The sequence below is a fragment of the Ceratotherium simum genome, chromosome 3 (assembly GCF_057802395.1).
Source record: "Ceratotherium simum simum isolate JZ-2026a chromosome 3, ASM5780239v1, whole genome shotgun sequence".
NCBI classification, from domain to species: Eukaryota; Metazoa; Chordata; class Mammalia; order Perissodactyla; family Rhinocerotidae; genus Ceratotherium; species Ceratotherium simum.
Genome location: NC_141902.1, coordinates 47,363,688 through 47,378,258, shown reverse-complemented (window position 1 = coordinate 47,378,258; position 14,571 = coordinate 47,363,688). Strand labels below are relative to the sequence as shown.

The following is a 14,571-nucleotide window of genomic DNA, read 5'->3' as shown; positions in this document are numbered from 1 at the left end:
ACCACCTTTGGAGATCCACTAAGCCCTCCTCCACTTCCCCAGCTTCCGTGGAATTGCACCAAAAATCAGCTAGTTTGTTCTTTTTTTTTTTTTTTAAAGAACATTTGTATTGACTCCATACTTTGCTCTTAGGGTTTTTTCTTTTTTTTTTTTTCGGTTAGGAAGATTAGCCCTGAGCTAACCTCTATTGCCAATCCTCCTCTTTTTCCTGAGGAAGATTGGCCCTGAGCTAACATCTGTGCCCATCTTCCTCTATTTTGTATGTGGGACGCCACCACAGCATGGCTTGATAAGTGGTGTGTAGGTCAACGCCCAGGATCCGAGCCTGCGAACCTCGGGCCACCAAAGCAGAGCACACAAACTTAACCACTACACCACTGGGCTGGCCCCAGCTAGTTTGTTCTTTTTTGTGTGTGTGTGAGGAAAATCAGCTCTGAGCTAACATCTGATGCTAATCCTCCTCTTTTTTCTGAGGAAGATTGGCCCTGGGCTAACATCCATGCCCATCTTCCTCTACTTTATATGGGATGCTGCCGCAGCATGGCTTGACAAGCAGTGCGTCGGTGTGCGCCTGGGATCCGAACCTGCGAACCCTTGGGCCGCTGAAGTGGAGTGCACACACTTAACCACTACGCCACTGGGCGGGCCCCAGCTAGTTTGTTCTTAATTGCTGTCCTACCGACAGTGATTTTTACTCTGTACTCAGTACCAGCACGTACTACTTAATGAAACAATTTGCTGCACAGAAGGTCTAGCAGAGGAATTCGAGTTGTATGTAGTAATACAGAACAATTAAATGAGGAATTCAAAGAAATGCCAGAATATCTCTGACCTCTCATATCCTGTCTCTGTCTTGTGAACCCTGGCATGTGGAATACCAGGCAAAGGGAAGGGAACGAAGGCTCTACTTTGGGGCTCAGGGACCGTCCCATCAGCACCTCCCCATCCTGTCGTCAGGAGCTGCAGGCAGCTGTCTGGGTTGAGGGGCCGGGACAGGAATATCTGGGCACCATGGTGGTTTGGTGGAGCCTGGGCAAGTCAGTTGTCGGTCTCAGGAGTGAGCAGAAACAGCCTCTCTCGGGCGTCTGCTGGGCATGGCTGGCCTTCCTGGGGCTGGTCGCTGCTCTCTGGACTCTGACTGGCAGCTCGGGGGACGCTGCAGCTCCCGAGGCCGGGCCTGTGCCTGTTCTGATCAGCGCTTCGTGTGAGGGAGCCTCTGCCCCTTCACCCTGGTGTTGCCTTCACGCCTTGGAACTAAACGTGACGGTCACTGTGTGTGGTCACAGGTGTGGAATAGGGAGAAGTGCGCTCTGAAGACAGGAAATAGGTGTTATCCTGGGCTGGGCGTTTACGTGGTCTCTACGGTAAAAGTAGGTTCACATGGGCACTAAACTAGTTCATTTGTTTAAGTTTGGCAGTTTATTTGCTTCTTTACAGAAAGAAGAGGAACGTTTGAGGGCTTCTATTCGTAGGGAGTCTCAGCAGCGCCGAATGAGAGAGAAACAGCACCAGCGGGGGCTGAGTGCCAGTTACCTAGAACCTGATCGTTATGACGAGGAGGAGGAGGGCGAGGAGTCCATCAGCTTGGCTGCCATTAAAAACCGATACAAAGGCGGCATTCGAGGTGAGTTTGTGCAGAAATTAAGTATCATCATTTCAGGGTTCAGGAATTTATCTTTGCATTCGGCCTACTCTGAATGCCCAGTCACTGGCGTTTTATTTTTAAGGAACCAGGGTTAATGAATGATACGTGTCAAGGTCTATTGAGCTAGGCGTTGCAGAGTTCTTTCAGGTGAGCCTGAGAGGGAGAAACTGCTATTGTTCCCACTTTCAGACTTGTCCCTTGAGCTTCTGCTTTCTGGTTTGAGAGTCTGCCAATTATGTTTGGAACTTTTCCCAACTTTTTTTATTACTAATTGGGAATCAAGAAGTTGAATTTTTCAGAGAATACATGGCGTTTCCTTTCACAGTTCTCCCTCGCGTGTTCCCTTCTTTCACAAGTACAGTCGGCCGTCCATATCTGTGGGTTTCGCATCATTGTCCTATGCCATTTTATATAAGGGGCTTGAGCGTCTGTGAATTTTGCTATCCACAGGGGTTCCTGGAACCAATCTTCCGCAAGTACTGAGAGACGACATAATTTATAATGGTTAACATTTATTCAGCACATACCGAATCCCAGGCAAACACTCAAAACACTTTACATACATCCTATTTGATCCTCATAACAACATTATGACCAAGTTACTGTTATTGTCTTGTTCTTTTTTTCTTATTGAGGTATAATTAACATATAACATTATATCAGTTTCAGATTTACAAGATAATGATTTGTTATTTGTATATATTGTGAAGTGATCACCACAGTAAGTCTACTTAACTTTTGTCACCATACATAGTTAGAAAATTTTTTTCTTGTGATGGGAACTTTTAAGATCTACTCTTTCAGCAACTTTCAAATATGCATTGCAGTATTGTTAACTATAGTCGCTGTGGTGTACATTACATCCCCATGACTTATTAATTTATAATTGGAAGTTTGTACCTTTTGACCCCCTTCACCCATCTCCCGCACACCACCCGTGCCTCTGGCAACCATCAGTCTGTTCTCTGTATCTATGAGCTTGGTTTTTTTTGTTGCTGTTGTTTTTCTTTTTCTTTAGATTCCACATATAAGTGAAATCATACTGTATTTGTCTGACTTATTTCACTTAGCATAATGCCCTCAAAGTCCATTTTTGTCTTCTTATTGAGGAAATGGCGACATTGAGAGGTTGAGTAACTTGCCCAAAGACACATAGTTGTTAAGTGGACAGTTCTTGAACCAAGGTCCTCTGCCTTCTGAGGTGTCTGTCTCAGCCACAATACTGCATCCAGAGGTTTCCCCACAGCCAGCAGCAAGGTGGCATGCTGAGAAGCAAACTGAGCCAGAAGGTAGAAGACTTGAGCTGGACTCTGGATCCTGCCTGCTCTGATCTCAGTTCCGCCACTTTTTAGTTGGATGACTTTTGGAAAGTTACAATACCTCCCTTCTGTTACCTCATCATGAAAAAGACAGTCGTACTTACAACATGAGGTTGTCTTGAGAATTGAATGATATAATACATATAAAGTACTCACCCAGCACCTGGCACATAACAAGTACTAAATAAATGTTACCTAAAACTATTGTGATTGTTCTTACCACTCATCAGCTTCAGGCACGTGACTTCACATCTCTGAATGTCGTGTTCCCCGTCTGTAAAAGGAGGCTCTAATTCTCCCCAGATTAGCTTTGACAGAGCTTTGGGAATCACGGTACAATGTAAGATATACCTTGGGTGACCATGCATCCTAGTTTTGTCCCTGTAGAGTGAGAAATTTTGAGAACACCCGTATTTCCACTTCTCTGACCATCCCATGAAACTCCTTTCTCCTTTTCTTACAGTGACTGCATTTGTTCTGGTGAGCTGCTATACTCTTCCTACCTACCTCTTTGGGGACAGAGACCTTTTATTTTTTGTTAGTGCTAGTTTCCCACAGAAAAGATTAATTGTGAAAAAAAAACACATAAAAACTAAAAAAATTGAGGATGCCTTTAGGGAAAGAGTTACATAATATTCGTTCACCAGAGATGAAAAACCTAAGGGACAAGTTCATTAGCGTTCAGTCCTGTCCAGTAGTCAGATGGCAGGCAGTGGGGGAAGGGGAAGGCTTTGGGTTCTGAGGCGAGGGGTTGGTCTACCGTCAGCTGCTCTTTGTCCACCCTGAGGCTCAGGGCTGGGGCATCGGGATAGATTCTACATCTCCCTTGGAAATGTCCCCCTGGCAACAAACGGTCTTTACAGAATCAGGAAACCACCTCTTGGTTTTATCTTCAAAGCTTATTTTGGAATTAACTGTTACATCCCAGAAAGAATGACTAGGGCTTTAATAGCTTATTTTGGAAGAGTAGTGGTCTCTGTCTCTTTAGTCACCTTGCACACAAGCCTTTTTAATATATAAAGTGGTCAGGTGAACCATTCTCATATTTTGAGAAGGTAAGTGCTTCATTTCAATGTATCTAAACTTACATTTATCTTTAAGTCAGAAAATTTTTATTATTTGTTTCCTTTGGGAAAAATGTATAGAAAGAACTGAAGATATCCATCAGATGAAAAATCCAGGAATGAATAGATCACTGTCTTTGAAAGTCACTCACAAATCTTATTCCTTTGCTTTCAGAGGAACGAGCCAGAATCTATTCATCAGACAGTGATGAGGGATCAGAAGAAGATAAGGCTCAAAGATTACTCAAAGCAAAGAAACTCACCAGTGATGAGGTAAAACCAAATTTATTCAATTCTAGGGGTTTACCCTGTACCCATGAGTCACCTCCTGGAATGAAGAGGAGCTCCCAGCCCAGGGGCACTGATAGACGTCTACACACTTCACTGAAACTCAGTGAGATAAATGCAGTAACAGGACTAGGAGTGGCCCAGAGGAGGCTCTGATACCTCTGCTCAGATGGGTGTTGGAAGGCTGCTCAGAGAAGGAGACCTCTTGCTGAGTGTTGAAGAAAGAGTATTAGCTTGCATAGCACAGTGGCCAGGGTGGATGTTCCAGGTAGTTGGAAAGGCCTATGAGAAAAGACAAATGGCCCTGAGATACCAAGGCTCGACTAGAGAACTAGAAATAATTCATTGTGGGTAGATCAGAGGGTGTACTCGTCTTTCTTTTTGTTTATTAAAAGAAATTATTCACAGAAATTCACAGAAATTATTCTTATGGTAGAAAAACCTGTTTTCTTTTTATTTAGATGAAATAGTATTTGAAATAGTATTGAATAATTCAATAAATTAAATGTATCTATTGAAATAATTAAAAAATTATTTCAAAGTAATTTTAAAATATTTTAATTTATATTTTTAACAGTATCATTTTCAAATTATAAGAGTATAGCTGCTGAGAAATTTTGTGGGTTTTTTTTGAGATATAATTGATGTAAAATATTAGTTTCAGGTGTACAACATAATGATTCAATCGATATATGTGTATATTGTGAAATGATCACCACAATATCTAGTTAATATCCATCATCACACATAGTTATAAATTTTTCTTTCTTGTGATAAGAACTTTTGAGATCTATGCTCTTAGCAACTTTGAAATATACAATACGGTATTGTTAACTGTAGTCACCATGCTGCACATTACATCCCCAGGACTTATTTATTTTATTTAAGTCTTTTTAGATCCTTTTTTTTATCTTTGGTGTTCTTAAATTTTACTTTGGTATCTATTTTGTATTTTTATTTTTTGGATCGTGATTCATTAGACTGAATCTGTAGATTGGTATCTTTCACCAGTTCTGAAAATTTCTCATCCGTCAATTCTTCAGATATTACTTCTGTACCATTCTCTCTCTCCTTTCTTTATGAAACTCTGATGAGATGGATGTTATTCCTTCTCACTCTATCCTCCATGACTCTTCAACTCTCTTTTCTATTTTCCATGCCTTTGTCTCTGCGTTCTGGGATATTTCTTCAGATCCTTCTTCTACTTCACTGCTTCTTTCATCAGCTGTGTCTAATATGTTGTTAATCTCTTTCACTGAGTTTTTACTTTGTTTTAGTTTTCATCTCTAGAGGTTTAATTTCTTTTTCAAATTGGCCATTTAAAAATTTTTTAGTTTTAGTTTCTTTTTCAAATTGGTCGTTTTTAAAACTCCTACTCCTAACTCATATTTTAAATTTCTCCTTTTTATGTCTTTAAATATTTTAAACCTACTTATAGGGTCTTCTATGTCTGATAATTCCAATGTCTGAAATCTTTATGTGTGTGATTTTACTGCCTGTTACTTCTGCTGGCTCTGTTTCGTGATGACTTCTCTGTATGTTTTATGATTAAAGGATTGATTTACTTAGCTCAGATCAATGGGAATTTTTGAGGCCTAGATAGATGGATTCCTCCAAAGATGGTTTATATTTGCGTCTGCCAGGTGCCTTGGGCATCAGCTGTCTGGGACCACTTTAAATTATATTCTTGGAATAAGGTCTTTTTAGATTACCTGAAAGTATGAGTTCTGACTTGTGGTTATGAGTTTTTCTAGAAATTTTTAATTTTTGTTTTTAATCCCCTGCCAACTAGTTCTAATTTATGAGGTTCAAAATTATCCTTGCAGTCATTTAGAACAGGGGTTGGCAAATTACATCCCACTGACCTAATCTGGCCTGCCACCTGTTTTTTCAAGTGGAGCTTTATTGGAACCCACCCAAGCTTATTCGTTTATCTATTCTCTATGGGTATTTTCCTGCTACAGTGGCCGAGTTGAGTAGTTGCAACAGAAATCGTGTGTCTTACAAAGTCTAAGACATTTATTATCTGGCCCTTTACCAAAAAAGTTTGCTGACCCTTGCCTCAGAGAAATGGGCCTGGGCTTATTTCTGGTTTCCCTTTACACTGAAGATGTAGTCTTGTGGGATCTGCTATTAATCTGCTCCACTTGGCCCTTGTCTCCTGGCCTCAGCACCCTGAAAGGCAGGAAAACCAAGGCTCATGTTCACAGTTTGGTAAATGTCTTCAGGGAGAAAGCCTGCTTTAGTGCTCTGCTTATCTCTGTGGGTTCTTGCCTTCACTTAATTTTTGGCCTCTGATTATACCTTATTTTGTTGCCATTACATTGCTTTGTTTATATTTTCCCATCATAGTTATGTTCAGCGAGAGGGTTATTCAAAGGATTGTTCTGCCATATTGTAGGAAATAGATGTTGTGTTCCCGTTGTCCATGATTTTAATGTACTTTGATCATTTTGACCTTCTATGAACTATGAGCTTCCTGAGCTCTTTTCTCATGTGAAGCAGAATTTTTTTCTTGAGTTACTGTTTGTTAATCACAGTGTTTAATATTTCCCAGTCATTCTTGGAAGTGGCATGCTATGCAAGATAACTAGACAGAAATTGTTAAATTATGCTGCAACATATTTGTTTCACATTAGATAGGAAACATCTTAATGATGCATTTACAGTGTGTTGAACTGTTGGCAAATGGGCATCCTCATCTAAGCAGATGCTGTTTTATTTCTTGGCAAGCGGAAACTGTGAATGAAATTGAGAAGTGCCATGGGACTTCTGTTTGTTCCTAGTGTTCTTAGAAATGAGAATACTTTTAAATGTGATCCATCACATAGCCTTCTTCTAGGCCGAGCAATTGCAAACCTGTAACTGCCTGACTTAAAGATACCTCTTGTGAATTCCTCCTATCTATAATAGGAACTACTCCCTATTCCTCACCCAAATACTCTGTTAGGTCTTTCTGTGCCCGTCCCCTCCCCTTTCTTGACAACAAAGATTTTACTTCTGCCTGGACTTCCCAACGCCTGCCACTGCCTCCTCATATTACCCCAGTTCAAGTCCTGGCCATGGGTTACGATGGGAGAGAGGAGGAAGGGTTCGTACCTGCTCTAGTCCTCTCCTCATTTGCACACTAAACCCCACCCAAGCGCCTTGAGCCTGGGTACGCCTCTGAGATACAGGGGAGTTTTCAGACCCTAAGTTCCCATACCAGCGAACCACCATTATCACCAGAGCATTCCTTGATATGGGGGAAGGGGCACGAGTCTGGATTAGAACAAAATGGATTATTGAATCTTGGGGCTTCCCTTTACCACTTGTGTGGCCTTGAGCAAGTCTTCCCACGGTTCTGAGTCTGTTTCCTCGTCTGTTCAGTGGGACTCATGCTTGCTGCCCTGTGAAGTTGTATTATAGTAAATAACAGATATGAAAGTGGGTGACACATAGTAGCTGAATAGGAAATGCTAACTTCCCTTCCCCATAGGGTCTAAGTTACAAAAAGGAGAAAAATAGAGCTTTTTATCCTTTCTTATTTTCGTAAGCAGTAAAAACTTTAGAAAACCTAAATTACTTCAAAGGTAGAAAAATAGGTAGGAAAAGAGACTATAGAAAAGGGAAAGACCCAAGTGGAAAAAAACATGAAGACAATGGGAAGGAAAGGTGTCAGGGCCCGTCCTCAGTTTTCTTAGAAGAAAGAGGTGGCCTGCTGAGAAGGATTACTTAGAACGTGGTGCCCAGTGGTCTGGTTCCTCTCTGTGTCTCTCTTTCCTCTCCCAGCTCTCCCTTATAGAACCTCCATTCGCCGCTTGGCAGCCCTGCCTTACCTGCTAGAGTCCCTTCCCCTCTGTTTATGGAGCCGTCAGCACCTTGGAACCAAGATAGTCCCAGCTCCCCTCCAGTGTGGCGGTTCCCATGATTGGGGTTCTGCATTTATTTCTCTAGAAGCCTTGACTGGTTTCTTACTTTGACTCCCTTATTTATGTATATTCTTAGGTATATTTTGGGTTAAATAAGCTCTGGGAGCTGGTTTATTAGCATGGAAAAAACTGTGTGAGTTTTACAGTTAGTCTTAAAAATAAATTGTTGGAAGACAGCTCCTTCAGAACTGTAGGCTGCCTGTTCCTATATCTATAGGGACCTGTATTCATGGCTATATTAGCAAGCTTTAGTTTAGTGTAATATGAATATTTTTATCATTCCTTCCATTTGTACATGGCCCAGGGATTTATTCCAGCTAGATTCAGTAAGGCAGAATCCCACATTCCTAATTTCACAGAATGAGGTCTCCTGAAGGATGCCACTCACTTTCTACATCCTGGGAGTGCCAGGCCTGCGGGCCTTTGCTGTGCTTTACTGTGCTTGCCTGTGGCTGCCGGGGAAGTCAGTCCTGGCAGGATTTCCAAAGCGGAATTCTGGAGCGTCCTACCCCGGACAGTGCAGTGGGATTGGTGCCAATCAGACTTCTTTGGGAGAACCATGACCATCTTCTGGGTCCTGCACCCATCCAGGGTCCTTTAGGACAGGCTCTACCACTTTTTAGAAGTACCATGCCAGGTCTTCTTTTATTCACTCGAACTTAAACTTATTAAAGAATTTTAGAGCTAAAGAGACCATACACACTGAGGTAGACTTGGGCAAGGTTGCCACAAACAGGCTTGCATGTAAAGTGTTTAAAATAAAGATTCTTTGGTTGAAAATAAGTGAAAAGACAAGTGGTAGGATTGACTGGGCTCTTTGCCTTTGCTGATGGGGGATTGGGAGAGAAGTACCTGGGTTTGCTCCAGGCTGGGAAGTAGAAAGGAGCACTTGTCACACCCTGGGGCAGGATCCATCTTCCAGGATTGCTGTTTGAGTAAGTTGACTGCTACCAGCTGGGAAGTAAGTACAGGAGGACTTCTGGATCTCCTACTGTGGATTCATAATTCTGAATTCTCCTATGACACTTCAGGTCTGTGCGGATGCATTTGGGGCAGTAAGACAGGAAACAAGTGTGAGATGGTATTTGCTCCTCAGAGGGCCAGACATAGGGACCATCAGAAAAAGTAGGTATACTGGCTTGTATTCTACCTCCAGAAGCATTGTCTGGTCATAGCAGCAAGATGCCTGGCCTTCCCCAGTCTCAACCTTCAAACTATTTGTTCAGCCTATTTAATTTTTGGTGAGGAGGCTAGTTAAGGCAGTTCTGGGGTGTCCGTATTTGGTATCAGTTAATTTTAATCACTATTTGATATCATTTACATGTTGATATGTTCAAATTCTATCTGTAAAAATTGGTTTTAGATAACTTTCTGAATTGTTTGTTTCTATTAGAACATCATACAACATGATTTTAAGCAGTGGAAACTTGAGAATGGAAGGCCTTTAAATTCTTTGAATATTTTTAAAAAAATCTTTTGATGTGAGTTTTTAGTACATCTGAAACAAGAAATTGTTATTTTAAAAAACTGACAGTCTTTAAAATACTGAATTTTAGATAACGAAGAGGTGAAATGCTGAGAAAGCAGAGAAAAAAGCTTAAGTAATGACCTGATCCTGGTAACAATATTCAACAGAACAGGTAGACATACAGGCAAACTGCTTTGGGAGAGCCCGGCTCTTCCCAGAGCAAACCCTGTTGCCAGTTTCCTGCCTGCCCTTCTCCATGTGCAACAGCTTCCCTCTGAGAGGTGGGGTTACAATTGCTTAGCTCTCCCTTGCAGTCCTGACGTTGGGTTTGGAAACTGGCCGTGAACTTGACCACTGGTTTTATTCATCTTATGAATGTTCTTATTAAAAGTTATTTTATTTTGGGTTTTCAGAGGGTCATTCAGCTCAGAGATGCTTTTGATAAATTTTCCTAGAAATAGTCTCTATTGACTTTTAGATTTTTAAAAATTTTATCTGTTTAGGAAGGTGAACCTTCTGGAAAGAGAAAAGCAGAAGATGATGATAAAGCAAATAAAAAGCACAAGAAGTATGTGATCAGTGATGAAGAAGAAGAAGATGATGATTGAAGTACAAAATGAAGTGAAAACATTTTATATATTTTATTGTACAGTTTGTTTTATAAATATGATGTAAACATGAGTTATTTTGATTGAAATGAATTGATTTGCTTTTGTGTAATTTTAATTGTAATAAAAAAATTTAAAAAGCAAGTCTGTTCAAGAAATCGACTTTTCCTAAAGCGACTTGATTTTGTTAACATTTTACACAGTCTTAGGTTTAGTGAGTTCCTGTTGCTATGCCCCAGCCCCTTCTCCCCTCCCCCACAAAGAAGCCCCCTGGTCAGGGCAGGTGAGGCGAGTGAGGCATGCTTCTGCAGTGCAGAGTTTAAAGGGGCTCAAAAAAGCCTTCGTAAAAAGGGGCTCAAAAAAGCCTCCGTAATTGTATTAGTTTGCTGGGGCTGCTGTAACAAAGTACCACAAACTGGGTACTTAAAACCACAGAAATGTATTCTCTCACAGTTCTGGAGCCTGGAAGTCCTAAATCAAGATGTTGGCAGGGCCATGCTCCCTCTGAAGGCTCTAGGGAAGAATCTTCCTTGCCACATATTTAGTTTCTGGGGGTTCCCGGCAATCCGTGGCTTGCGGCAGTATAACTCCAGTCTCTGCCTCTGTCTTCACGAGGCTTATTTCCCCGTGTGCCTGCTCTGTGTCTCTGTGTCTCTCCAGTCTCCGTCTCCTTGTAAAGAGACCAATCAATGGGTTTAGGGCCAACTCTAATCCAGTGTGACCTCATCTGAATTAATTACATCTGCAAAGATCCTATTGCCAATTAAAGTCACATTCTGAGGTTCCTGGTGGATATGAATTTTGGGGGTCCCTATTCAGCCCACTACAGTAATCAAGATAAATAATAGTGTAATATAATGTTTAAAAAAAATAAAATTAATGCAAAAAAAATCCATGATGAACAAAATGTCAAAATTTTACATAAAGACAGGATCTGACAGGGCTGGGATTAGGGTAAGGCAGGTGAGGAGAGTTGCACAAGTACAGGGTTGGGTGGGTCCTCTGGTTACTTAAAATTTTCATATTTTCATGGGTATTTTGCATGGAATTTAAAAAATATTGTATTGCAATATTATTTATCTTGATCACTGAGATTTAGCACCCCTTATGTTTTTCGCCCAAGGTGAGTAGCTTACTTGTTGCATCCTACTCCTGGCCCTGCTTTCTCAGCGCATGGTGGCTGGGTGCCAAAGGTGAGCACCCTGAGAGAGCGAGCAGGTGAAAGTGGTGTGACCTTTTTTTGATATTACCTTCTATGACCAGCATCAAAAGTCACATTGAAATCCACCACGTTCTGTTCATTAGAATGTGAGCCCATATTCAAAGGGAAGGAAATTTGACTGCTTGATGGTAGGAATGGCAAAGAATTTGCAGATGTTTTAAATCCACCACGCACATATTTGTCTTTTCTGCGGTACGCTTCTACACACACTAATTCATCTTTCCCTTATGAACGGACTCTACATCACTTCCTTCCTAGTGCTGCTAGTACAGTCCAGGAGTGGTGGCTACAGGAGGCTTACCCTGAAGCCTGGTTACACAGAAAGAAAAGTGACATGGAAAGAGAAGGAGGTCCTACATCACCTTGTGTCACTTTCCTAACTCAAAAACCTGTCCTTTCCAAGGCAACATAGTTTTGGGTTTTGGGTTTTTTTACTAGTAGACCCTTGTGTGTCAGGTATTAAGCTCTTGTCTCTCATCTCTAAACCCTTCTATACCAAGCTTGGCGGTGCTGGGGCCAGCACTCCACAACCACATTTCAGCTTTGCCAGCTGCCCTCTGTTAGGGGGCGCTAGAGAACGACTGGAAGCCTGGATAACAAAAAAAGGGATTACTCCTTCCTGTTTACTTATGGAACTTTCTGGGGGCTTCCTGTTGACTTGCAGTTTTTCTAAAGGGGGCCCACCAACACTTCTTCACCCCAGCAGCAGCTCAATCCAATTTGCAGTTTTACCAACACTTGGAGAGCCAGCTTCGTTACAGTCCCCTGAGAGACATCAGTACCACCGGGACACTTCTCTTCCTCAGGTATGAGTTTCAGCTCCAAGGGGCCCTTTCTATGTTTTTAATAATTCCACCTCTTCCCTTTGTTCCCTCATCCCTAGGGGTGGAAGTTGCTCTCTGAATTTGCTATTTCTGTGTTCCTTTACAGTTCTCTCTCTCTCTCTTTTTTTTTTTTTTTTTGCTGACGAAGATTCGCCCTGAGCTAACATCTGTTGCCAATCTTCCTCTTTTTGCTTGAAGAAGACTAGCCCTGAGTAACATCTATGCCAATCTTCCTCTATTTTATATGTGGGTCACTGCCACAGTATGGCTGATGAGTGGTATAGTTCTGCCCCAGGGATCCAAACCTGCAAATCCAGGCTGTTGAAATGGTGTGCACTAAACTTAGCCACTATGCCATGGGAGCAGCCCCTACGGTTCTCTTTTTATACTTTTTGTAACCTAATCAACAACTTTAAACCTAGTTAGAATTTTTTTTTAATATTAAATTCTATCAGTATAGACAACTGATGTGTTTTCTGTTGCCCAACTAGGACCTGACTGGGTAGTCCAGGAAACAAATCCTCAAAGATGAGATTTGTAGATTGTTTTGTGTTTGAATGCAGGTCTGAGCTCCTCACCAATGGGAAACAGGATGCTAGTGATCCATGGTGTGCAGGGTATCATGGTGAATCAGATTCTCTCCTATGGTTGAGGGCTCAAATGGCTGCTACCCTTGTTAGACAGAAATGATGACTATAAGGTCTCTGGTATGGGATGGATACTTCTGAGTGCCATGAACCACTTACAGAAAGAAAATTACAAATGTAGGTTTTTTTTTTGTTTTTTTTTTTTAAAGATTTTTATTTATTTTTTGCCCCCAAAGCCCCAGTACATAGTTGTCTGTCACAGCTGCACATCCTTCTAGTTGCTGTATGTGGGACTCGGCCTCAGGCTGGACAGAGAAGTGGTGCCTTGATGCACACCCGGGATCCGAACCCGGGCCGCCAGCATCGCAGCGCGCGCACTTAACCACCAAGCCACAGGGCCGGCCCAACAAATGTAGGTTTTTAAATGTTCAGCTCAAGTCATTGTCAGAGAACCAGTGAGCTTTCATGACAGCCCTAAAAGAATCTCTTATATCTTGTAGTCAAAGGGCTGAGGTAGCTGCAAATCAAACACATTTATTTGTGTGGTTGCAGAATTACAACATCAGTTGAATTCACAGCCTCTTCAAGTCTCTCATGGGAAAGGGTATTGATTGAGAAAGAAACTAAGAATGGGAATGTCTGTCTGGACTCAGATGAAGCTGAAAAACTCAAATTTCCTAGTCACTTCAAGCCTCCCTTGCCTGTGAGAAGCAACTTCTCCCTATGTCTGAGGAGACTAGTCTTTTCTTACTTGAAAACACTGTAATAGTATCACCTGGGGCCATTTCCATTCTCCTCAAGACTCACCCAACTGAGTGCTGTCTGACCCACTTTTTAGCAGTAGACTCATCACTAGGAACTCATCATACTCTGGCAAAGAAAGCATAAATTCTGAAGAAGAAGAAGAAATAGCTTATACACCAAAAGAATTACAAGATTTTGCTGATTAGTATAGGCAGAAGCCTGGGGAATATGTGTGGAAGTGGGCTCAAAAATGTGAGATGAAGGACAGACAAAACACTAGCTTGGGCCACATTTACTGATATGGGTGCACTTATCATATATTTTGGATTTGATGTGTTAGTGCATTTAGCTGGGCGTGGCTCTATACTTGGTTGGTTAACTAAAACAAAGTCAGTGGTGGCCTACATTTAATGGAGTTGAGATGCCAGAGCTTCCCTGGCATGTGGAGGGAATCCAAAGTCTCAGGGAGATAGAAGAATTGGAGTAGACATATCTTGTGTGACCTGCATACCACCCCTTACCTTCTCCGACTACATTCCCTGAGAGGGCCAGCTAAAAAACAAGCAACATTTAATGTGTTTCACAGTTTCTGAGGGTCAGGAATGACTTAGTATGGTGGGTCTGGCTCAGGGTCTCTCAGGAGGCTGCAGTCAAGATGTTGGCTGAGACTGCATTATCTAAAGGCTTGCCTGGGGCTGAAGGATGTTTCCGCGATGGCTTACTCACATGGCCCTTTGCCAGAGGCCTCAGTTTCCCACCACATAAGTCTCTCCATAGCAGTTTGAGTGTCTTCACATCAGGGCGGCTAGCTTCCTCCAGAGAAAGTGACCCAAGGCAGAAAAGCCACAATGTCATGGCCTAGCCTTGGAAGTGAGGTTGTATACTATTGAT

General features: G+C 41.9%; 1 protein-coding gene across 1 annotated transcript in view; it reads left to right on the top strand.

Annotated features, from left to right (window-relative positions):
- Positions 1-10,447, top strand: part of LEO1 (LEO1 component of Paf1/RNA polymerase II complex) — a 32,634-nt gene extending 22,187 nt beyond the window's left edge. Inside the window, exons 10-12 of the mRNA XM_004421589.3 lie at positions 1,438-1,624; positions 4,204-4,301; positions 10,199-10,447. Coding sequence (XP_004421646.1) covers positions 1,438-1,624; positions 4,204-4,301; positions 10,199-10,303 — 390 coding nt within the window. The 3' untranslated portion in view covers positions 10,304-10,447. The remainder of the gene's footprint in view (positions 1-1,437; positions 1,625-4,203; positions 4,302-10,198) is intronic.
- The last annotated feature ends 4,124 nt before the right edge of the window (positions 10,448-14,571 follow it).